Source organism: Myodes glareolus, chromosome 8 (assembly GCF_982192425.1).
Source record: "Myodes glareolus chromosome 8, mMyoGla1.1, whole genome shotgun sequence".
Classification (NCBI taxonomy): Eukaryota; Metazoa; Chordata; class Mammalia; order Rodentia; family Cricetidae; genus Myodes; species Myodes glareolus.
The window spans coordinates 57,976,315-58,002,704 of NC_142033.1; the positions used below are offsets into that span (position 1 = coordinate 57,976,315).

A 26,390-nucleotide genomic window follows, 5' to 3' on the forward strand; every position below is an offset into this window, starting at 1 on the left:
GTCTGCTACAGGTCTTGATGTTCTAGCAAGTTCAACTACTGGAATCAAAGTAGACTGCCACTATCTTTGAGTAGTGCTGCCTACAGAGAAAACCCAAAGCAAGACTGAGATCAGGCAGCTGCTAGAGCAGGCATGGTCTGAGGATGTGACAAGGTACTATAGCTCTGAGGAAAGAGAGGATCCAGGATCAGGCAGCAAAGGCCCTGGTCAAGGGTAGGCAGGTCTGTATATGGTGACTCAGCAGTCGTTTGCATTCTTTCAACTGACAGCTGTGCAGCTATCTGAAACAAGAATTGCCAAGGGGTCAACCAGATGTCCAGAGGCGAGAATGGGGACGGCATCATCTATCCAGTGTTCAGAAGGCATGGAGCTGCTGCCACATAACACAGTGACTGCCTATCCCCATGTTTTCCAATGTGTGACCATGATTTAAATTTGGTTTGACTATCCAAGTCCCTGTAGCCTCTCTTCCTACCAGTCAGATTGAAAGTCTTACCCGCATTTTCTATTTCTCTTCCTCTACTCCTTCCTTTTGTAGAATCATCCAGAAGTTTCTAGCTTATGAGAAACTCTGGGCTGCATCCATAAATTATGTTTTCAAAAACAAAGTAACTGAAACACAAATAAGTACTATGGTATCAATGAGTACAAGTAAGTTTTAAGATTTTAATTTCTGTATATCTGCATATGTACATCATCTGTATTTTCAGGCTACAAAATGTAAAAGTAATATTCACTTAAAGTTTAGGTAGTTTTAACAAGTGTAGTAAACAATAAACTTGTAATAGAATTTTTACATTTAAAACAAGGTTTTTAAACTAGAATATTCAGGAAGGAAAAGATGCTCCAAAACATTTCACATTATAAAATACACATTTGCACATCCTAGCTAATAGGGAAGTCACAAATGTTACTTGCTATCTTAAATTTTTTCATTCTTGATAAATATAAAAACTAGGAAATGGCCAAAACCAACATATAAAATAAGTGCCCAGCTATAGAGTGATCTTTAGAAGGGCTGTAAGTAAAAATATATTGGAAAATATGCACATAGATATAATCCATAAATTCACACAGATGACCAAGATGAGGAACTCTCACAGAATTCAACTTTTTCACAAGTATTTTAATTGCCTTCCATTAGCACCTGTGCTTTGTGTTGACAAACAGCTTGCACAATGAGTCCTCTGGATTAGACACGATCCTCCGAGCCTAGTTAGCCAACAAATGGTGCTGGGAATCAGAGTAAACCGAACTCAGGAGAGGGTCACTGCAGCCTCTGTCAGTGCCTGAGGAAGCAGCATGGCTTTAATCAACAGCCGATAGAGCAGTACGTGGGGATTTTGGATTTGATGATGATAAGACTTCCCTGACAACAGAAGAAAGCAAGATCATTAGAACACAGTTACCCTGGTAGGCACTACAATTACAAGTGTTGGTTAAGAAGAATCCAAGATTTAAACAAAAGTAATACAAAGGGCACAACCAAAATTACAGAATGAACAGAGCATTTTCCTGGGGGAAATAAAACAGATAACAACCTTTAAGCACCTAAGACACAGTGGAGAGTCAGGGTAGTGTTTAAATGTATCTCCCCTGCACTCCACTCACACACCCGCGTTAATTACTGCTGTGCTCCCAATGTCCTAACTCACAGGGGGAAACCAGCAAAGTCTACCCATGAGGCTCTGCTGGAGACCAAGTGAGTCTAGCGCTCATGAGGACTTAGCAGAGAACTTACCACAGTTCTCACAACTCCAGAGAGAAACAAAGGGTGGGGCATTTGCCTTCCCCAAGACAGGTGAGCATGCTGCTGAGGACAAAACCGGACCCGACGTTCCTAAGTGTGCTTCACCTTAAGACTGGCAAAGATTCCTTATAAGAAAGTGTCTCTGGTGTAACAAAGGTTTCCATGTCCCCAGCAGGTAAGTCTTCACATGATTATAATCCATAACAGTCAAAGGAAAGAGCAAACTCCTATTCTAGGAATTCTTGGCTTTTTAATGTATTTAGATTTTATGTATTTCTATTTAAAGTATATGGGTGTTTTGCCTGAATATATGTCCATGCACCACATGTGTGGAGTGTATGAAGAGTCCAGAAGTGGGCCTTGGATCTTCTACAGTACTGAGACACCATTTGTGTGCTGGGAATGGACCCTGGGTTCTCTGGAAGAGCAGGGAATATTCTTAACCAACGGGTCATCTCTCCAGCGCCCAAAAATTTTTTAAAAGGCTCATTACAAATGAAGAAACTTTATATACATATATATTTATTTTTATTAAAATTTTATTTATTTTACATACCAACCACAGTTTCCCCTCCTTCCCCTTCCCTCCTCCCACCTCCCCTCTACCCACCCCCACCACTCCTCTTCCACCTCCACTGAAAAGGAAAGGACTCCCTTGGGAGTCAACAAAGCATGTCATATCAAGCCGATGCAGGACCAAATTCATTCCCACCGCATCAAGGCTGAGCAAGGCATCCCACCATAGGAAATACATTTCAAAAAGCCTGCTCATATATGAGGGAAAGTTCCTGGTTCCATTGCTAGGGGCTCAACAAACAGGCCAAAATACACAACTGTCACCCACATGACTGCAGGGCTGATGTCGGTCCCCTGCAGGCTCCCTAGATGTTGGTCTAGAGTTCATGAGCTCCCACAAGTTCAGGTCAGCTGTCTCTGTGGGTTTCCCTATCATGATCTTGACCCCTTTGCTCATATAATCCCTCTTCCCTCTCTTCCCCCAAACTCCCAGAGCTCCGCCCAGTGCTTGGCTGTTGATCTCTGCATCTGCTTCTGTCAGTTACCGGATGAGGGGTCTATGATGACAATAGGAGGGTCACCAACCTGATTAAAGCCCAGTTCAGTCACCCTCTCCACTACTGCTAGGAGACTTAGCTGGGGTCATCCTTGTGGATTCCTGGAAGATTCCCTGATACCAGGTTTCTCCCTAACCCCATAATACATCCCTGATACTAGGGAGTGTAAACTTTGGAAATCAGTATTTCCAAACACTGACTGGAAATCAGCAGTTTCTCAGAAAATTGGGAATCAATCTACCTCAAGACCCAGCAATGTAACTCTTGAGCATACATACCCAAAGGATGCTCAATACCACAAGAACGCTTGCTCAACTATGTTCACAGCAGCATTACTTGTAATAGTTGAAACCTGGAAAGAACCTAGATGCCCCTCAACTAAAGACTGGATAAAGAAAATATGGTACATTTACACAATGGAGTACTACTAGCGGTAAGAAACTTTTAAGTTCTTAGAAGAGAAAGAGGGGCATTCCTTATATTCATGAAGGACAGTAAAATAGCTCCAATAAGCACAACACTAACCAAGGCAGAAAAAAGGTACGGGTATTAATTCTACACAAAGCTTTCTCAAAAACAAAGACTTTTAGATGTATAAATCCTATGTGTATGATTGTTTTGTTTTCATGTATATCTCTGTACCAAGTGCACGCGTGGTGCCTAAGGGGGCCATCAGAGAATGTCTTGTCTCCTTGGAAGTGGAGGGACAGGTGGTTGTGAATCACCATGAAGGTGCAGAGAACTGAGCCCAGGTTCTCTGCAAAGGCAGTAAGTGCTGCTACCTGCTGAATCATTTCTCTAGCCCCTAGAAAACTTTCTTTAGCAATGACAGCAATTATTATTAAAATATAGTGTAGGACACACAAGGAACAGTAGAGAGGACTGTGGAATATTTAAGATACTTTGTAACCACAAACCCTCCTTCTCTGTAAACTTAGTATTAGCAATATCTAAAGCTAATAAGATCGAGTAACAACAAAGGCACCCTCTCTCTCTAGAAGATAGGCCACACCTCTGCACGTGAGCTCCAAGTAACAATGTTGGGCTTCTCAAATATATCTACATCTTAATACAACTACTTTCCCAATCCAACACAAACATCCACAAAAGTCCCATGATGGTCATTTCCCTTTTGCCTGATCCATTCCCTCAAAAGGTCTCCTGGAGGCAGACAAGCACTAGGGAGAGTTACAGACTAAAGTTCACCATCCATTCACTTGGATTTCACAGGGAGAAAAGGGCAACACGTCTGGGATTGAGATGTTGAGTGATCAAGGGAATTGATAAGTAAGTACTTCATCAGGAATGAAGACACTGGTCTGGCTAGGGGGTGGTTCTGCACATATACTCGGTGCCTGAACACCAATTTCCTGCTTAGGAGTCAAACTTAACCAAAAAAAATTCATTTTCTAAAAACTCTTTTGGGGCTTAGTTCCTTTGCATAAATTTAAAGTGTTCATCACAAAAACATATTCAATTCAAAGATTATTAAAATTAGCCGAATTAGCTGATTAAGGCATGGCCAGGAAAACACTATACAGAATCATATACATTTTCTTCTAATTAATTATTTAAAAAATATAGAAAATGAAAGTTCTACATTATTAAGCTAACTAGCTGAATATTTCTTTCAAATTATAAAAATGCAATTCATTTTGCTGATATCATATAATAATGAAATGTCCATATTCTTCCTCTTGAAAAGTTGGGGGAAAAAATCAGATCAACTCTTTTTTAAAAAAAAACAAAAACAGGATTTCTCTGTATAACTATCCTGGTTGTCCTGGAACTCATTTTGTAGACCAGGCCGGCCTTGAACTCAGTGAGCTCCACCTGCCTCTGCCTCCCAAGTGCTGGGATTAAAGGCGTGCGCCACAACTGCCTGGCAGAGCTATTCCTGAAGAATGTGTATGTGCTGCACTACTGTGGAAATGGCATTTCCATGTACCAGGAGAGTCTAAAACTCAGAGGAAGAGAACAAGGCAGACTGAGAGGGAATGGAGAGCCAAGAGTGCGGGGAACTCGGGAAGCACCTGGTTAGCACACATAAGGACCGAGATTTCTCCATAGTACAGCCAAGTACAGAAATAAACAAATATGTAATTTTTAAAAAGCATTTTTTAAGAGTTGGGCTAAGTTAGTCATCCTTTGACCTTTTCATACGTTAAAACAAAACATTAAAGTAGATTAGAGAGAAAACCTAGTAAGAGTACACTGCCAAGACCACCACAGATGTACACAGGCCTTTATTTACCCAGGCTGCTTCTGCAAAAAACCATCTTAAAAATTATACCACCCCAACAAAACAGAAAATTTTAGTCTGAAAGATGAAAAACCAGACATTTTCACATTTATCCTTGCAGCTGTAATGAGTTAACATAAACTAACCACACACTGATCCTCCGAACAGTCTTGCAAGTACAATGCACAGAAACAAAGTGTGGGTACAGGTGCAGTGCACAGAAACAACGTGTGGGTACGGGTGCAGTGCACAGAAACAACGTGTGGGTACGGGTGCAGTGCACAGAAACAACGTGTGGGTACGGGTGCAGTGCACAGAAACAACGTGTGGGTACGGGTGCAGTGCACAGAAACAACGTGTGGGTACAGGTGCAGTGCACAGAAACAACGTGTGGGTACGGGTGCAGTGCACAGAAACAACGTGTGGGTACGGGTGCAGTGCACAGAAACAACGTGTGGGTACGGGTGCAGTGCACAGAAACAACGCATGGGTACAGGTGTGGCATTCTACTTACACTCCCGCCGTGCTGCTCCAGCTTCTGCAAGGCACTGGTGATGGGTTCTTTGAATTTTTTGTCCGTTAGCCTCTTGGAAAGCTTTTGAAGGTTGGGAAAAGGGGGAATTCCAAAATAAAAAAAAAGGTTTGCCATAAGCACAAATAATTTTTACGACGTCTTAAATTAAGAATACAAATGTATTTTAATAAACATTTCACTAAAATTTACTTATAGCAATTTACTTATATGGCAGCTGGTTAAAGGTTGAATTTATGATAATTCAAGCACTACCTATCCTATGATATCTGCTATAATGACACAATTTCTGGGGCTGGGGAAATGACTGACTTCAGTTCCCAAGATCCACATAAATAGTTGGGTATGGTGGCTTATGTTTGTAATTCCCGCAATGGGGATGCAGAAAGCAAAAGGTTCCTTCGGATTCATTGCCTGCACAATGTAGCCTACTTGGTGAGCTCTATCGTAAAACAGGTGGACAGTATTTCTGAAGATGACACCTGAGATGGGTCTGTACATTTCACATGTACGCACAAGTGCATATATAGAGATGGGTCTGTACATTTCACATGTATTCCCACATGCATACGTAGAGATGGTTCTGTACAGTTCACATGTACGCACATGTGCATACGTAGAGATGCATACGCTTTTGAACCCACACATAGCCACACGTGTACTCACACAAAAGTTAAGTTTTCAAAAGCATGGCACACTTTCCCATTTTGTCACATGTAAACCCATGCAGAGAACTGTGACAGAAAGTTACCCCTATAGAGCAAATGTTACCCAACAATAAGAGGAATCGTTGAAAAGTAACAGTGACTAATGGAGGAATCAGACTAGAAACCACAAGAACGCTTACTGATCTACAGGCCCTAGCTGGAAACACAGAATTCCGTTTCCAAAGGACAGCATATGTGCAGGAGGGCAGAATCGCAGGCACTAGCAGAGAGTGCTATGGAGGGTGTCGGGAAATACCAGTGTTCCCATAACATACATGCACTTCTGAGAGCAACACCTAGACAATTCAGCTAAAACAAGCCAAGCTCTCAGGTAAACATTGCAGAAACATTCAACAAGGGTTTAATAGAATGACACCAAGCACTTTTTATTTAAACCTAAAGCCAGTTATGTATGTAATCCATTAGAAAATATTGAAGAGGTACTTACTATCTATCTACTAAACTATTCTGTGAGCTACTTAGTCTAATCCGCACTTGTGGATTATGGTAAAAATTAACACTGACTGTCATAGTGACTAGAGTGAGAAATGCCCAGGTAAATAAAACAAGCCTTTGGTTTGTCTTCAGGGAAGGGTTTCTCCAGAGAGATTCATGAGGCTCTAGCTAAGGAGAGAACTTATTCTTGTTGGACCCTTCATATGATGGTGTTACTGAGAAGTGGGAAGTGGGAGTTGGGGCTCAGTCGGAGAGAAAGGTTATTGGAACCCTGAGCCCCTCCTATGTGCCCATAATGTTTCCTGCCCTAAGTCGCCTGTTTCACACTACCACATCTTTCCCGCCGTGAAGGCCTGACACCTAGGAGACTTTGGCAGCAAACAGACGTTTCCCATGATTCTGCTGTTTCGGGCCAGGATGCTATCACAAAGACAAGAGAAGGTCCTTCTAGGGATTTGAGCTAGGTGAGCGGCTGACTGCGGTTGTGGGGACGTGCACACAACTGGTCTGGTCTCTGCAGTACTCACACTTGTAAGCAGGAGTTTCAGATGGCCATTCAGAGATGGGCCAACAACTGCACTTAGCTGTACGAGTGCGCTCAGTCCTCTCTCAAACACTTCGTCATCAGGGTGGACCTGTGGGGTCAGTTAACAGGAAGAACTGAAGCCAACACAAACCTCGGAAAGACTCTCTGGGATCCTTCATTTGGACCTTTCCCATGGCCCTGTGTGTATCGTCCCACTTTCTACTTTCAGAACAGACTTTCCATCAGAACTAATGCATTTACATCTGAATGAGATGCTCCTTGGCTTCAATGGGGAATAAAGGTAGAGGGACAGAATGAGGATAAATGAAAGGGAAGTCAGGTTAGGAAAAAGTTGGTGGGGTGGGGGGAAATGGAAGGGGGCATGGGATGAAGCATTTAATCCTAGAAATGGCTCAACAAACAGAGTTTGGGAGAAAGCTTTAATGCACTGTATCTGCGGCAGATCAGCTTCCGTCAGCTAGGAGCAATCACTAAGATTCATCTAGCACACAGAGCACAGAGTCATCTGCGCTTTTCCCTCTCATCGCCCAAAGCTTTCCTTCATTTCCAGGACCCTGAGACACCCCCTAAAGGGGTTAGGTGCATAAGTACATGACCCTGAATGACAGTGGGCTGACATTGCACATACCTGAGAAACCCACAGGTAAAGCACTGATTTGCATGCAATATGGGGGAGGGGAGGAGCAGCCTGTGTTCTCTTGGATCAGAGTTTCCATCCTTATCATGTGACTGAGCATAATGAAGTCCAGTGAAATACATGACTTACCAGAGCTGCCTTCAGCACAGGGATCAGTCTAGGTAGCAATGGTACTGCTTTTTCAGGAGCACCCTTGACCAGAAGTAATTCCCTAAAGCCCTCCTTGGACACAAAGGTATAAGGATGTTTCGTTTCCCTCAGACCCTGCCAAAGACAATACAAACACAGAAACATGATTCCTACCTTTTGATTATGTTAACAGCCACAAAACTCAATGCTCCTGACATGTTTGCTTAATGTCTTTCTAACACAGTAAGCAATTTCAGCTATTATTGTTTGACTTATAGCAAGAAATCATGTAAGATACAAGACACAGAAGTCTCTATCCTCACATGGAATAAGAAAAAAAGAGCAAGAAAATGTAAATCAACAGAGTAACAAAAAGGGAAGAAAAAAACGAAAGAGATAAAAATGGAACACTAAGGACAGGTAAGTGGAGGAGAGGTGGAACATAAGGAAAAGCTGATGGGAGAAGATAAGGCAGCAATCAAACATGGAGACCACTGTTTCCTAGGAAACACTGAAGCACAGTAAGGTGCACAGTGCCTGTTCTGTTCTGGAGCCCCAATGTGAGCAGCTGAGTTAATACAAGGACTCTCTTTCTCATTTAAAGACACTAAGATATTTAGAAGTGAGATCCTGCATTGGCTGGGACACTGTCAGAACTATCTACCGTTCACGGTGGGGCACAGTCTGAGAATACAAGCTGTATACAGCAGAGTTTATCGTGGGTGCCTTTCCTCCCAACTGCCGTAGAAAGGGATGGCTGCACTCATGACTTACCAGCCACTACTACAGGACAAAAAAATGACCATCTGACCTTCAAAAAAGATCAAACAAAGCAAAGAGGAAAGGAAGAGCAATGCCCTCGGATCTATCTGTGGCACAGGTCTAAGTAACCAGCTGCAAAGTCATGTCACCAATGCCAATTTCCAATATTTTGTCAATTTGACCTGAGTATCTGCTTCCAAGCAGTGGTCAAATGTCCCCTTCCCACTGTCCTACTATATTTTCTAAAACAAAATGACCAATATGGTAAATAATTCTCCAAGAATTTCAGGACCTGTGCTGACAGTACCTGAATCTTACTCATTTTCAAGCTGGCGAATCGAAAGCCAAAGCTGAAATGGATCTCAGCAGTGGTCTGTATTCCTTCCACTCTACTGAGTAGAAGAAAAAAGGAAACTGCTACCCAGTACAGACATACATGAACTGTTGTTGGACCACAGGTATATACAGGACTGATCTCGGCCACTGAGATAGCTTGGCAGGTAAAGGCAATTCCAACTAAGCCTGATACCCGAGTTCACTCCCTGACCCCATCCGGTGTAAGGAAGAAAGCAACTCCATGAAGTCCTCTGACTCCTATACCCACTCCATGGCAAACCACAGCTACCCACATAGTCACACAACCAACAAATATTTTAGAAGGATGCAAAGGCAGAAGCCCTTGAGTGACTTTACAAATTAAAGCACTTTGTGGACTTTAATCATTTGTACTATGTAATGCATCATGAGCTTTGATTAGTCTAAACCATAGTCTGTTATTTTATATAAAAGACTTCTGTCTAAAAAAGAACTAAGTTCAATATACCATCCATTTCATTTATCTATAAATCCCTGTTAGAACTTCATTTTTATAAGACTGGTCAAGCCATTCATTTTACATAAATATGTTTATGTGTGTATATAAAATGTCCTGTATATATGCACATATATACATAACTATCACAACCACTTGCCTAGAGTCTGATACTTTAGTGTCTCTTGCTTGATATTTCTTTTAAAAGTTTACAGTGAGATGTTCTTAAAAGCTATGAAGTAACAATGAAATTCCAAAAAGATTTTTTTCTATTAGCACTCAGAAGAGCTAGAATATTTTACCTCAGCTAAAGTAATTAGAAGCGGGTCAAATGGAAGAATTTCAGGCGGGCATTCCCATTGTAATCTGTGTTTTACTGAGCCATGTACCAATCTAAAATACAAAAGTCAGAAACTGTAACAGGAACCCCCGCAAGCACTTATAGGTAGGGAGCTTATAACACAGTATTCTTGCCAGAACAGAGTCGCAGTAGAATTATGTTGTGATATACAGGAGTGTATACCATACTCGTAAGGACATGGACAAAGTAAAGCAAATAAGCAATCCTTCATTTTCCCACATTATCTATGAAGCTGTTTAGTAAGTGTGTATTGTAAACCTTTTTATGCATATTTTTATTTATATTTAAGCATGTCACTCTCTCAGAATCGTGATATACATGTTACACTGATCTCTCTCAGACACAATTACAACAAAATAGGTAAGTTACCGAAACTGAAAACAGGTAGTAATGAGAAAAGGTGAGGCTCACAGAGAACATTTTCTTAACCTAACACTGATAACACTCACTAATAATATGGAGGCAAATCTGTTTTACTCCTTCTTAAAGAGAAAAACTACAAACAGGAAGATGAAATGGCCCCTTTTGAGGTTACAAGCGGTCCTGAATTAAGGCCTCTCACTGTTCCCCAGAGCAACTCCTGAACTGTAATTGATGAGTTTACAATACAGCACTATCGTCATGCTGTGAACCAACTACTGGTCATTCCCAAACACTACCGTCATGCTCGGATCTGACTATACCAGTCACTCCTAAACACTACCGTCAGGCTGTGAACTGACCACTGGTCACTCCCAGACATCTTGGTTTCACTCAGCTCTCTGGCTTGGCTTCTTCACTGTTACACTGACAATAGCCTCAGCAAGAAATCAGTTTTTACATTTTCAGCAAATCTCAACCACTCTAGGGAAAAGTACTCAAGAAGCTCCAGAGTTTACAATAAAGCAAAGCTTCAGTCTCAATGTGTGTAAGATAGCTTCTCGTGTAAAGCAAGCTGGCCTTGAGTCCACTATGCAGTCATGAATGAACTTCCTCCCGCTACCCCATGCCAGTGACAGGATTACGGGTACAGAGGACCATGCCAAGTTTATGGAGTCTTGGCAGATGGAACTCAGGGCTTTAAGAATGAGGGGAGGCACTCTGTCAACTGAGCTACATCCCCAACCCTTCAAAATAGAATCTGTGCATAAAATGTAATAATAAACTCAAGAATGCTTCTTTAGCCAGGTGGTAGTGGCACACATCTTTAATCTCAGCACTTGGGAGGCAGAGGCAGGTGAAGCTCTGAGTTAAAGGCCAGCCTGGTCTACAGAGTGAATTCCAAATTCCAAGACAACTAGGGCAGTTACACAGAGAAACCCTCTCTTAGTGGGGGGGGGGGGCTTCTTCAGCTTATTTTTCACTCCAAATTTAAAGATACCATTTTTTAAAAAATGCAGTTTTGAAAATCCAGAATCAAACATAAACATTTATGTTGTACTTATATTTTCTATGACATAAAAAAAATTCTACCATGAAGAACAGGATAAAACAAAACATTCTATGAAAAAGGGAATCAAGAATTTATCTAAAAAGAAGCAAAAGTAGTCATATATACTTACTAAGAAATAATATTCCACTGCACTATCAATGTTTACATTACCAACAAGGTAGGGCCTATTGATTTAGAATTTGCAGAAGCCTATGAATGTTTAAATTAGTTGTACCAAAAGTGTACACTCAGGTCAATTTAATTTCTGAAAATATTCGGTGTTCTACTACAGATCTTAGTAATTACATATTGGAGTTGAGTTGGATTTTTTTTGGTTTATCAACAATGTCCAAGGATCGATACCAATTCAACAGTCAAGGTAATGTCACCTTGATTTAAATCTCACTAGTAAATACATTTTCAACAAAGTTAAACTAAATAATATATTGATCTCAAGCAATTATTTTGAACCACAAAGTCAGCTATACCTCATATTGATTTTACCTGCAAGGAATACCTCCTTTCGAGTAGATAGCTGCAAATGCAGAGGGAGCTCGTGACTGTTCACCAAACTGAAATTAAAAAATAGAAATATCACCACTAACTCCATTTATTCATATCTTCAATTTTAATCCTGTAGAGATCAGAGGCAAAAAAAATAAAATAAAATAAAACCTGACTTCTAAACCCCCAGTGTGTTATTTTGTGCGCATCCCTGCTCAGCCACATGTTTGAAAAAACAAAAGACCACACACAAAACCAAGATGCAGTTTTTTGGGTTTTTTTTTTTTTTTTTTTTTTTTTTGTCAATCTCTAATTTGGCTCAAAGCTTTGCAGGTGGCTGGAACCACACACAGAGCAAAACATCTTTCCACTTCCTCTGCCAGTCTGAGTCTTCAAGGTGAGGGCTGAACAAAGAATTCAGGAATTAAGGATAAAGGGAGTAGGGATTGGCTACCCATTACTGTATGTTCCACATGTCTACCAGCCATGCACGTATGTGTACAGATCAGGGATTGTATGTAACTTCTTCAAATTGGCTTTACACTTTATGCCACAAAAGATTGGTAGAGTCAAAGATCAGGAACAAGTCCTACAAACAGATGTCTGAATGCATCTCCTGGATTTTATAGCAGTGGTGCAAAGGACAGAGAGGACACATTTACTTTTAGCCAGCTCTGTATGTCCAGCATGCCATTCAGCCAAGTATAGATATGTAGAGATCAGAGAATCAGGGTAACTTCTCCAAACTGATTGTATGCCTCTGTTAAACAGAGGATTATATCCTGATCTCTGGTGGACCGAATCTGTAGAGCATAAAGGAATAGTTAAGAGTTCTAGGTGGATACAGAAGCACAAGAATAATCAACCCCATAGCAACCGAATGCAAGCTAGTTCGCTGACATTAGGAAGCAGGACAGAAAGTTAAAAAGCTGACATACAGTTCGGAGCATAACAAAATTAACATAGCTAGTTCAAAACTAGCAGAAAGGAACTCCAGGAAAGCATTCAGAAGAGTGAAACTCTAATCAGCCAAAGGCCTGTTTCTTGAATGGTTAAACTATAATCAGATAAGTGCCTATTCCTAGTGAAAACGTACTGCCTGAGGAATCTGTACTCACCGGGTTAATAGTTTTAGGGTTGAGTTTGTCGCTTGGCCGAGGATGAACCCTTCTTGCAGCCTCAGGAGAACTAGCTAATGAGGAGGATTTGCTCTGCTGAACTGTCGTCCTGTGTTTTATTTGTGCACCTGAGGATGTCCTTTGATCATAATTACCTAGGGGGGAAAATTAGATCAGTACAAAAGACAAATACGCAAGAGAAACTATCTGGTATCCACACAGAACAGAGAATGTCTCATCATTAACAAGCCCGGCCTCTCCCTTTGAAAAAGCAAAGCTCTATACCTGTTGTTCTGTTTCTCAACTGCACACCCCCAGGGTACTCAGATTTCTGCATGGCTTCCCTTTCACCCCTGCAATGAAATGAAACAATTTCAGAATCTGTTGATCTGCCATACACACAAGGCCAAAATGAACAGTTACAAACAGATGTGAGTGTGGAGGCCCAAGGTTAACACCTTTTTTCAATAGTGCTCCATCTTATATATTGAGGCAGTCTTTCTTTCACTGAGCCCAGAGGTTCCCTTATGGGCTGGTGTGGCTAGTGAGCCTGTGCCAGAGATTCCCTGTCTGTGTCCCACACGTGCTGAGATGACAGACAGAACACCACAACCACCGAAATTCTCAAGTTCTCAGAGGATTCCTGGTGACCAGATTCTTTACCAGCTGAGTCATCTCCTCTGCCCTACTTTCTAATTTAAATGAGTTTAAAAGGCAACAAATCCCTTCATTTGAAAAGCTTTCAAAAATCTATAAAATATAGCTTCCAAGGTGTTTAGCTATTCAGTGTAGTTTGTGTCACACGTGTGTTACATATGCAAGTTAATATGTGAGAGTAGGTGTGTCATGGAGGACAGAGGTTGACATGGGTATCTTCTGCTATAGCTCTTCGCCATTTTGTAAAGCAGGCTCTCACTGAACCTGCAGTTCATAGATTCTACTAGGCTCGGGGTCTGCAAGTCCCTAGGATCTTTACAAAATAGTACTTTGGTGTATTTGACTTTTAGACGGGGTCTTGTTAAATAGTTCTGGGTGGCCTGGAACTTGCTGTGTAGACTAGGTTGGCCTTGAACTAAGAGATCTCCCTGCCTACATGACTGAAATGCTGGGAATGCTTAAAGGCACATAATGACATACAGGCAAAAGTAATTATTTTTAAGATATTTTGTTTTTATTTATTCTTTCTTCTCTCATAATACATCCAACCATAGTCTCCTCTCTCTAGTCCTGGTTCCAAACCACCCCCCACCTCTACTCTCCTCCAGACCCACTGCTCCTCTGTTTCCCATCAGAGAAGAGCAGGCCTTCCAGGAATATCAACCAAACATGGCAAAAGAATAAATAAAAATAAAATAAAACAAAATAAAATAATGATGCAATAAGACTAGAAACAAACTCTCATATAAAGGCTGGATGAGGCAACCCAGTTGGAGGAAAAGGGTCCCAAGAGCAGGCAAAAGAGTCAGAGACACCACCTCTCCCACTTTTTGGAGTCCCACAAAAACCTAAAGCTAAACAGCAAACATGCATACACCCTAATGTGATTGCTGCTTCAGTCTCTATGAGCCCTTATGAGCTCTGCTGAGCTGATTCTGGGGACCACGTTCTCCTGTGTCTCTCTGGCTCCTACAATCCTTCCCCCACTTTGTTGGGCTCCCAGGGCAGCCCCTAATGTTTGGTTGTGGGTCTCTGGATATGCTCCCATTAGCTGCTGGAGGAAGCCTTACTGGATGAAAAGGCTAGGCAGAGGTGGCTCAGTGGTTAAGAGCATAAGCTGCTCCTCCAGGGGCCCCGTGTTCAATTCAGCAACCACATAGTGGCTAACAACCACCTATAATGGAATTCGTTCTCTTCCTCTGGCATGCAGAAGTATACGTATATGACAAAAGAGTTAATGATGTATATGACAGAACTCATGTACATAAAATACATATATTTAAAAAATAAATATTTGTAATTGCTAAAGGTATTGCTCTTTATTTTAAAAGGCAAAGTAAATATGCCTTTAAAAAAAAAACAAAAACAATATCCACCTCGAAGAATACCACTGACAAGCACTCACGCTGTCTGTGAAAGGAAATGCTGCCCTCCTCTTTAGACTACTTTTTCTTTAAATGCCTTTAGGCGAATAGTGTAAAGGGGTAGTGGCAGGACGACATGAAGAGGTGAAAACGCTTTGTACAAATACTCTCCAAGTCACCCCGCGTTTCTGTCTTAGACTTCTAAGTGGACATTGGACATCAGAATACAGAAACGCACTAACTGTGAAATGCTTACATTATGTCACAATGCCAAAAGGAAAAACAACAAACACGATACAAATCCCCTAGGTTTCATTGGGCAGCTAGCTGTCTAAAAGGGACTGGTAGTACCTGTATATGCTAGGAAACCACACATTCTTTGATTTACAAATACCAAATTTCAGTACCCATCTCCCCCAGTTTAAGACCACTACACTAATCGCTCGCCACCTTTCTTCTACTCTCTAATTAGAAAATTAGAAAATTCCCAAAAAAAGGTTCAAAAGGCCCTCTGCCAAAGAAGCTGCGTTCCATCTGCAAAGGTCCTTCAAACTCCAAACGGACGACCCCATTCCCTTCGTCATCACGAAGAAAAGGCTGCTTTCCGTCTGCACGAACAGCCACCCACTTGCAAGCACTTAATTTAGCTCTAGAGTGTTGTTGAAGCGGAAAATGAGGAAGTGTGTAGACACCGCTACAGGAAAAAAAAAAAAATTTTAAGGAGACAGAGCAAATAGACTCTAGTTAGAATACTCTAAGCCTAGAATATTCTAAGCCAAGTTCCCAGAGCTCCTCTGTCGGCCCTAGCAACGGGACGGGACGCCAACCTGGGAAGGTCGCCCTGCCGAGAACTCGCCCTGTGGCCCGCGCCTACCGCCTGTCCCGTCGCTCCCGCGCTCCCTCCGCCCCAGGTGGGGCTTCAGTCCCGGTCTCCGCCCCAAAGCCAGCGGCTCCGCAGCCGGCAGCCTGGCCCAGGAATCCCACTTCGAGGGTCAGGCACTTCCGGCGCTGCACAGTGACGTCACGCGCGATGCCCGCTCATAGCCAATCATAGGGAGACCGCGGAAGCGTTAGGGAGGTTGCCGGGCAACGAGTTGCCTTTCTGAGGGTTAATGTCCTGGAAGAGATCTGGTAACAATTTCGGTGACAAAGGAGCCCCTGGGAGACCTTAAAGGAAGTTTAAGTTTTAGTTTCCAGAGAAGATTCTCTCTAGTTCTCCGGTACAGTCTCTCTCCATCTATGTGCTTTTCTCGTAGTGTCTCAGGAACATTTACTGTCTTCCCACACTCCTGCCTTAGCTATAGAGCTACATTCTTACTACCCACGGGGTGTTGGGGAGGGGGTCACACAGGGCCAGTTGTGGGCTTTTGAAAACCTCCAAGCCCAACCCCAGTGACACACTTTCTCCAACAAGACCACACCTCTTAATCCTTCTAATCCTATCATAAAGTTTCACTCCCTGATTACTGAGCATTCAAATAGAGGAATGGGACCCATTCCTAATAAAAAAAAATACCGAATACCTATGGGTCTAGATATATAAATATCTGTCACCCTCGGCAAAGTGTTTACCCTCCAGGTGATAATAAGGAGTTGAGATCCTGGGGAATTGTTTAATACACAGTGGCCGACTACCACCAATAGGATTTCTGGGAACAACTGCTCACTTTTTCCCCCATGTAAGGATGTTGTGAAATGGCACTGTCTAGGAACGGAAAACGAAGGCCTCACCCAACACAGAATCTATTGACTGTTGCCTTAATTTTAGACGTCTTAGCCTGATAATGCGAGGAAAATGATGAGAAATAAATCTTCCATTTGTAAACTACCCAGTTTATGGTACCATTTCAAAAGCAGAACAGTCTGAGACATTTTCTATTTGACCATTCCAGGTCTAAAAATAAAACCTCAAAGGCTACTTGTAATTTAAAAAAAAAGGGGGGGGGGAGCGCATGAGAGAAAGACGCCATGCGACAGAGCTCAGGTGGACAGGTTTTTTATTGGGACAAAGTGAATGGGAAAGGGGGAAGGGGAGAGGGGAGACCAGCCTTTGGGAAAAGGAGCAGTAGAAGGGAAGAGACAAAGACAGAGAGACAGGCAGAAAGAGAGAGAAAGGAAGAGACAGGAGGTGGGAAAGGCCCACCTTTTAAAAGGGAACTTACTGAACAGTGCACAGGTGTTCCTAGTGACTAGGGCTGAGGGCTTATCCTGTCAGGACCTCAAGAACAGGCGGGTACAGATGCCTGAACACTAACACTACTTATTCTAGATTACTGCATCATGTGGCTCTCCTATGCCTTTAAAAATAAAATTGCTCAAAATGACCTTATGATAGTACGTTGAATACATACAGTGGGTATGATGGGAAGGCATGGGGAGATAAGCTGGCCACTGCAGGTGGCCCATCCATAAGGTGTACAGGTGCTTCTCAATTTTAGTCTAATTTTCATGCAGAACTTTCAGGCAGCGGAGTTTATTAAGGTTGAAAAAAAGAAAAGAAAGATAACAAGAAACCAGAGCAGAATTCAGAACTCATTCTTGTAACTGGACATTTCTCTATCACAACTAGTTGCCAAATAACCTCTCTGAGGCATAACATTAATTATAAATATTTGGCAAATGGCTCAGGCTTACTATTAGCTAGCTCTTACATTTAAATTAACCCATTTGTATTCATCTTCGTATTGTCACGTGGCTGTGATGTTACTTCATTTTCTATATCTTACTTCCTCAGTGCCACTAATCTCATAATCCTTTGATTGATATTAACTCTTTAACAGCTTTTCTTAAGGTATAACTTTTGTAATACTGATATATATATATATATGTGCATATATATGTATTAAATTTTTGTCATGCTATTAATGGTCATATAGAGTACTAACTCCTTATAGGAAAAAGTTTCACCTATCTTCCTGTATATGATTTCAGGCTTGAGTATCAGTTTTCTGCAGTGAACCATAGGCACATCTAACAGTGACCTTTGAAGTCTCCAAAAGGAGGATGTGGCCCGACAATGACAATTCCTTCAGAACTATAATAACACCACTAAGCTGAAAAACACTGCCTAAAGGCCAGCTTTGAACTACAAACTGCTCAGATCAGTTTTGAGGTGACTAGCTAAGGTGATCCAGTTTAACAGACTATGCTAGCCAGGATTTGAGTCAAGCCCTGCACTTTCTCATTATGCAGAGACTGAACAACAAATGGAACAACTACCTCTCCCAGGACTTGACAGTTAACCCAAATTTTTCTTTTCAAGATCCCCTAAAGATGCTGTTGCCCTCAAATAGCAGGAAATAAATTTAAGAACATGATACCCAGATTCCCAAGAGATGAGGTGGACAACTTTTGGTCTTTCATTGGGTTGTGGATATTTGTCATTGTTTAAGGGGATTGGTTACAAGTTATTGGTAATGATCAGGAGAAAAGCTAAATAAAGAAAATTAGATTCAAGGTTCTTGTTTTGGAAAGAAAAAAGGAGGTTATAGATATGATAGAATAAAAGTGTAGATTATTGAATCTACTCTGAAAAGAAAAAAGGGAGGATATAGATATGATAAGATTAAAAGGTAGATCATTGAATCTACTCTTTTAAAAGCAACTACTAGTTTTTAAAGTTTTATATTGAATTGGACTTTTGTATATTATATACAAATTTTGTATATTAATACAAATTTGAGATTTATTTTGTTAGAACATACTGTACAAACATTTCTACTCTTGTTCAAGGTTTTGTATACAACTCATTTAACAATGTAATGAAAATTTCTAGTCCTCAAAAATTATTACCACCAACTGTTTAGGATAATAAGGAACTGCCAGTTAATAGTTAATTACCTATTGCAATGAACTTGTAGTCATATTAGGTATATTTTCAAGGTCAAGCAAAGATATATTTTAGATAGAGAGGTCATCTTCAAACACTTCAGAGATCTGCAGAATATGGCATTTAAGATGTTTTAACAGCATAGCCTCTTTTTTATGACAATGAGACACATGTGTTCCTGGCATAACCAATCTACTTCAGAGAAGATGATAGGCATCAAAGAAACTCCACAGAGGGTTTATTTTCTTTGTGGCTAAAGTAGGTAAAGAAAGTGCCCTTGACTTGGCTGCTGACAGTATGCTGTCCTAATTGGACAAGCAGGACAAAAAAAATGACTGCCCAACATTGTCAAAATAAGGAAGGATAGCCCTTCAGAATATCCTGCTTCACAAACAAATTTATCCAATATGCTAGGCCTGTAGGCCAAAGATGGATGACCCAATGTTACAGAGGAACTTTGGATGACTGTTCATGAAGTCATCTGTTTCTGTAACTTCTCACATTTCTTGGAAGTATATTGCTTGCATTTCCTGCTTACTCAGTTAATACTATTTCTTTCTTGGCTTTCTGAGGAAGTTGAGGACTAGATAAAGTTTTCTTTGTTTACTGTTGTCTGAAGTTTTCTGTCCTGCCTGGGCAGCAATTGTCAACTCCCAAAGAAATCACACAGAGGTCTACATTAGTTATAAACTGATTGGCCCATTAGCTCAGGCATCTTATTACCTCTTATAACTTATATTAGCCCATTATTCTTTTTTTTTTTTTTAGAAATTATGTTGGGTTAGGAAAACAGCAGTAGTTGACTTTCCTCTAGAATTTAAGAACCATTCAGCCACGGTAGTTGGTTAGATTTATAGTACTGAGCATTGAATTCCCTCCTATTGGGTAGGACTTAAGTCCAATGTTAGCTCCCCCTGAGATGAAAGTCTCACTACTGCTCCACCTGGGAACATAGTGATCCTTATGGTTCTAAGACTTTACATCCACTTATGACAGCTGTTTGCTCCCCTCTGATGCATAGCACCGTCTTAGACTATAAAAGAGCTGACCCTTAGGGATAGGATTCCATGTCTCCAGCTCAATTCCTCCCAAGTCTTGTGTCCAAAGTGTGTGGTATCTTCAGCAACAGAAACTTTAAGGTTCTGGGAGGCAATCAAAGACAGTGACCATAGCCTATATTGTTTTGGGAGTCTCGTGGGTCCCCTGACCAATTCAAAGGACGATTGCCTATGCTTGGCACTGGAACTCTAGATAGATTGTCTATGGCTCTTGGAGGGAAGAGTGTTATTATCTCATGTATGGAACCATGTTTACATTTTAAAACATATATTTACGTATGTACATAAATATATTATATATTTTAAATGGTATTATGAAATAATGTGCTTCCCTGTGGCTGTTTTGAATATCCTTAGTGTTATTTATCTCTTTCCTCCCTCCCTCTCTATCTGCACCACGCTTCCCCTCCCCATTGCAGCTTCCATTTTTCTCCTTCCCACTTTTATACCATCGACGCTCCACTACCCTTCTCCCTAGGGTTCCTTCTCTCCCTGTGTTTCCTGTTTACTTTCCTGGCTCTTAGGGTTTCTTCTCATTATATGCTCAAATCTGAAGGTTCAGACTTGGATCGCTAAATAAGACAAAATGCTCAAAGCATTTGTCTTTCTGAATATGGATTACTTCACTCCATACAGTATTTTCCAGTTCCCACAACCGGTCTGCAAACCTCCCTTTTCTTCGTGGTTGAGTACAGTTCTGCCATGCATCTGCATATGACGTTTGATTATCCGTTCATCACTCGCATTTCCCAGCCACTGTGAGTAGAGCAGCAATGAATGTGGTTGAGCAAGCATCTCTATAGTAGGATTTCGAATCCTTCGGTGTATGCCTAGGAGAGGCATGACTGAGTCATTCGATAGATCTATTTGTAGCTGTGAGAGATGGCCCCACGCTGATTTCCAGAGTGGCTGTACCAGTTTGTACTCCCACCAGAAGCGAATGAGGGTTCCACTTTCCACCTCGCCAGCACTTGTGGTCAGTTACTTTCTTGATCTCAGCCATTCTGACTGGGGGAAGATGAATTCTTAAAGTAATTGTAGTTGGCATTTCCCTGCTTGCTAAGGACACTGAACTTTTTAAAAGTTCTTTCTTTTTTTTCAGGTTTTGTTATTTTTAAAGTAATTTTATTAAATTATAAAAGTTTCCATTTCCGCCCCTTAGCCCATTATTCTTGTCTGTGTTAGCCACATAGCTTGGTACCTTATTTGGCGAGGCAGTCACATCTTGCTTCTTCTGTAGCTGGGTCACAACCGCAGACCAAGCTTACCTCTTCCCAGAATTCTCCTGTTCTCATTGACCTGCTTCTACTTCCTCTCTGGTTGTCCCACCTATATTTCCTGGCTGGCTACTGGCCAATCCGCATTTATTTAAAATATAATTGACAGAATACAGACCATTGTCCCACACCACTTTACCAGATGCAGAAAGCAAGTTATATTACAAGATAAATTAGGTTCAAGATTTTGGATTCAAGATAGCATAGACAATGGAGTGTTTTCTCTGAATTTGTCAAATTCAAGTGGACTAGACATTATTAATGTACCTATTGCCTTTATATATTGTATATAGTTATTGTACTTATTTAAGTATATAGTTTTTCTTATATTAGTTAAAGCTGCCTTTTTTACTTTGACAAACTGGGGGAATGTAGTTATATTTTATTTGTATTTTAATAAATAAAGCTTGTCTGAAGAACATAATACAAAGCTAAGCCAATAGAGGCCAGGGAGTGGTAGCACACCTTTAATCAGGAGACAGAAGCAGACGGATCTCTGTGACTTCAAGGCAACCCTGAGCTACACAAGAGGTGGTAATGGCTCACACCTTTAATCCCAGTGTTTGAGAGTCAATCATTTTTAATCCCAGTACTAGGAAGGTAGAGACAGGAGTGATGGGACTGGGCAGAGAGAAGAATATAAAGGGGAAGAGACAGAAACTCACTGGAGTGTGGAGTCTGATGACTTATGGAGACAAAATCTTGCCTTTTTGGTCTGAAGATTTGGTAGAGATAAAGGTCTCTTTAGTGGTTGGCTGCTCTGTTTTCTGATCTTCAGCTTGAAACCCAATATCTGTCTCTGAGTTTTTATTATTCATGCTACATTGGCATCAGTCAGATTCTGCCCTTCTCCTCTATCGCTGCTTGGATTTCCTGCCTGACTCTACCCTGACTTGCCATGGGCCATGACAGCTTATTTTTAATCAACCAATGAGAGCAACACATATTCACAGCATACATAAAGACTATCCCACAGCAAATTCTTGTATTTTGGGCCTCTTGTCATAATACAACCAAGAACATTTCAAGTTCTGGATAATCCCTAAACTGTTAAACCAATTTCTATCTTCTGTTTTCCTCAGTGAAACAGTGGCAAATATGTTATGGGATCAACCAAATACTTTGTATTTAGATATGATATCAACTCCACAAGAGAAAACTAGTTTCTGGTACCATAAACCGTCTTGAAGTTCTATGGCTGGCCAGGTCATAGAGCTTAGAGTGGCCTAGTTGTTGTTTTACTAAATGGACATGATGAGCCTATAATTATATATATAAAGAATAATGTTACTGTCGACTTGGTTCAAAGAAATGTGTTTTCATTGTAGTCAGTTGTTGTCAAGGTATGCAGAATAAATGACTGTAGAATGCCCATCATAAAGATGACAGGGCTCCGAGAACATTACAGTAAAGAGAGCATCAATAATTTAAGAGCTATAAGAAAGGAAAAGTCATCTGTGTAATAAATTGTTTTCAAGTTCCTGACATAAAAAAAACTGTGGTCTTTGAATTGTAAGTCAAACAAATCCCTTTCCTGTATATCATTTTTGTTGGGAGTATTACAGCAACAAGAAAAGAAACTAAAACTCAGCAAATTTCAAGGATATAGTCCAGTGTTATTAACCAGAGTTCTCATAATTTAGCTCTCAGTGTGTAAAGTGCATGCTTCACAAGTATGAGAGTCAAGTGTCCATATCATTAGAACCAAATAAATACTAAATATTATAGCACCCTTTGGTATCACCAGTGTTTCTATGGCAATATGATAGACAGATATTGGAGACTCCCCTAGGGAGAATTCCCAGTCAAGCTAGCCTGATAAACACAGTGGTAAACAGGACGCACTGTCTCAAACATAGTGAAAGTTGAGAACCAGTACTCAAGGGTATTGCCTGACTTCTGCATTGGCACCATGACATACATATGAACCTTGCACATACATGTGAATATGCAAACATATAATAAAAATACAATAAATTTTATTTAAGATCATAGGAATCCATATAAAATACAAGAGACACTTAGTTGGGAATTCAATGCTCTATAAATATATGTTCTTGTTCAAAGAAACCCCACAGAAGGCACAGAATATTTTTTGTTAAACCGTCTTAAAACATACTGCATATTCAAAGCAAAGACTTTAGTTTTTGAATATTCAAAATATTTAGTTTTTGAATATTCAATATTGTATTGAATATACAATAAATATTTTTAGAATTAACTAATAATTTTCACAAGAAGGAAAATAAAATTCATTGCTCACTTAACCAGGCAATTGGATCTCAAAGCTGCTTGAACAGAAGGCAGTTTATGCTGTTCATGAAGCAAACTAAATAATATCCTGGAACTGTATTGTGTTGCCTTTGCTTATTACTGTAACAAATATCCTTAATAATGGATAATAGAGTGCACATAATCCTGAAGTTTTGAGATAAAACCCGAGCATGATAAAGATACAATAAAGGTGACTGTAAGTCTATGTTTCTTTCTAGAAGCTTCACAAGGTTTATTCAAATAGTGAAATTTCAGTTTGGCATGACTGATACCATGAGGTCCCCCTCCTCTTTCTAGCTTTAAGCTGAGGTCTTTTGCCAATTTGTAGAAATTATTTTACTATTATATTGCTTCCAATGGTTCATGTATTATATTAGTTTCAAAAATTAGTCTAGCTATTTCATATTCTAAAAGTTCCTAATGTTTCATGACTGATAAAGTAAAGATACTTTTTTTGCTTTCACAGTCTGAAAGGCCACTCTTTAAAGGGCAGCTTAGCTGTGTCATATTTTGAGGAGCTACATCATAGTGGCAATACACACAAAAGGAAGAGAGCATACAGACTTGTACGTCCATCAAGATCACTAGCCCCATACTCTCCAGAGAGGAGACTAAACAGCTCTACATGGAACCCTAATCAAATAAGGGAGGACATGTTAAAGTTAGAGCCAGAAAATGGAGTAGCCGTAGTACCTAAAGCTGTCAAACTCAAATGTTCAGCTAGGATGCCAGGAAGGGGATGAGGGATTCAATAATTGTCTTCCACTAATCCCCATCCATTCTCATTAGTAGCATACTAGAGATCATGCATCTTACATTGTAAATTGGTGGGATTTTTATCATATCAAACCATAGAAGAAAAGACCTCTTATAATTATGTTTATTATATAAATATATACTATAAATATTACGTCTTTAGTATATTTGTCCAATTTAAAAATCTTTAATACTTAATGCATTTTCCCGATCATTTTTGTGGACTTGAGAAAGATAGCACTGTAGGTAAAAGTGCTAGATGCTAAGCCTGATAACCTGCATTCAGTCCCCATGACCCACATAATGGACAGAGAGAAACAATTCCTACAAAGTTGGCCTCTGACTTTTGAACTGTGCTGTCCACAAACCCAGACAAGATAAAAAAAGAAGCAAGGAAAGAAGGGACAGAAGGAGAGGGGAAGGAAGGGAGGAAAAGGAAGGAAAGAGAGACAGAGAGAGAGAGAGAGAGAGAGAGAGAGAGAGAGAGAGAGGAGAGAGAAAGAGAGAGAGAGAGAGAGAGAGAGAGAGAAATAACCGAGTTTCCTATAATAGCAATAGCTTCGGTGAAGAAGGAAAGTTGAAAGATGTTGTAGGAAGGCTGGCTGTTCATTTCCTGGCTACGCAGACTCCTGAAATAACCACATAACCACACAGAAACTGTATTAATTAAACGACTGCTTGGCCCATTAGCTCTAGATTCTTATTGTCTAACTTTTACAACGCAATTTAACCCATTTCTATTTATCTGTGTATCACCACGTGGCTGTGGTTTACCAGCAAGTTTAGTGTTTGTCTCAGGCGAGGCTACATGGTGTCTCCTGACTCCACCTCTTTCTTTCAGCATTCAGTATAATTTTCCCCACCTAGTTCTACTCTATCCTATCAACAGGTCAAGGCAGTTTTTTTTTTTTAAATTCCTTAACCAACAAAAGCAATGCATATGCAGAAGGACTTCCTACATCAAAAAGATTGTTCTACCTTATCTTGGCAAAGTTAATCAGTCTTTCCTCTGTGTTTTTCAGAATATTTGGTGGACCCATCCTGAATAAGGAACCCTGAAGGACTGTTGCACCTTGTTTTTACAATTTTAGCAATCACTTTCCTGTGAATCCTGCATGTCCAGTTTGTAAAACATACTGTGAAGCAGTCAAGGCAGAAGCAGTTTCTTGTCCAGATGGCTAACCTTGTCACAATGAAAGCAGACTTCTACAGAGTTTCTTCAATGCTCACCATTTTCGTTAAAGTCAATTGTTAATGCCAAGAACAGATGTATCTTGTTGTCATGAAAAACTCTAAGTTAAAAAAACATTTTAAATGCAGTATTCTATAGGTCTTTGAAGTGTTTGAACATTTATCTTTCTAAAATAGATCTCTGTATGATCTAGAAAACTTGACAAACATATCTGCAAATTTGATTGTTGTAGATGACTAACTACTACCCATGTTTTTTGATTATGCTAAATACATTATGATAATAGCTTTCATGAACTAGAATTTACCTTACATTTTAAAATGAACTGCATAGGTACAATTACTTAAACAAGAATAGAAACATATATACACTATGTGGTAACAAAATAACCTTAAATTTGTATCAATATACAAAACTCTTGAAGTAGAAACATAGATACAGTGTGTTGTAACAAAAATGACCTTAATTTGTATCAATATACAAAAGTCCATACAAATACAAAATACTTGAGATTAATAGTTGTCTTTTTATTCTATATTTCTATATTCCCTTAAATTATAACAAACATCCATAATCCACCAAATAACCAAAGACCACCCACACTATCTCTTGGGAATGAGGGTGTCATGTTCTCCAGACTGCTTCCTGTGACCTGTGGGTGAAGGCATCAGAGAGAAAATTGAGATAATGTTCACATCCTTGGAAGACTAGTAGAACCCTTTGCTGATATAGGTCACTGTTGAGACTTAGAAGGTCTTTCCTGATCAAACTATATTAACCTGAAGGAATCCACAGCCTCTCATTTCCTATGGAAACAAGAGCAAAACCTCTTCTCTAACACATTTTTTATTCCATTTGACAAATACATTTGGCTTCATTTTTAAAGTTAGGGTATCTAGATTGGTTCAATTTTGCATTTCAATTCACAATCCCATGTCTCTCA

General features: G+C 40.2%; 1 protein-coding gene and 1 long non-coding RNA gene across 4 annotated transcripts; one reads left to right on the forward strand and one right to left on the reverse strand.

Annotated features, from left to right (window-relative positions):
- Positions 1-652: 652 nt before the first annotated feature.
- On the reverse strand, positions 653-16,062 carry Pacrgl (parkin coregulated like). Of its 3 annotated transcripts, none has more exons than XM_048414976.3 (9): positions 15,936-16,062; positions 13,326-13,393; positions 13,041-13,195; positions 11,923-11,990; positions 9,949-10,039; positions 8,074-8,208; positions 7,288-7,395; positions 5,580-5,660; positions 653-1,369 (listed from the first exon to the last, which is right to left on the reverse strand). In XM_048414976.3, exons 2-9 carry the CDS (start codon positions 13,375-13,377, stop codon positions 1,313-1,315), a joined length of 747 nt encoding a protein of 248 aa, XP_048270933.1. In that variant the 5' UTR covers positions 13,378-13,393; positions 15,936-16,062; the 3' UTR covers positions 653-1,312. The 3 variants fall into 3 exon arrangements, with proteins under 3 accessions (XP_048270933.1, XP_048270934.1, XP_048270935.1); XM_048414977.3 differs by having other exon boundaries at positions 15,889-16,059; XM_048414978.3 differs by lacking the exon at positions 7,288-7,395.
- Positions 16,063-16,160: 98 nt separating this feature from the next.
- LOC125387636 (uncharacterized) lies at positions 16,161-25,963 on the forward strand. The gene is made up of 2 exons (XR_007227927.3): positions 16,161-16,281; positions 25,278-25,963. It is a non-coding gene; the product is annotated as an uncharacterized LOC125387636 (long non-coding RNA).
- The last annotated feature ends 427 nt before the right edge of the window (positions 25,964-26,390 follow it).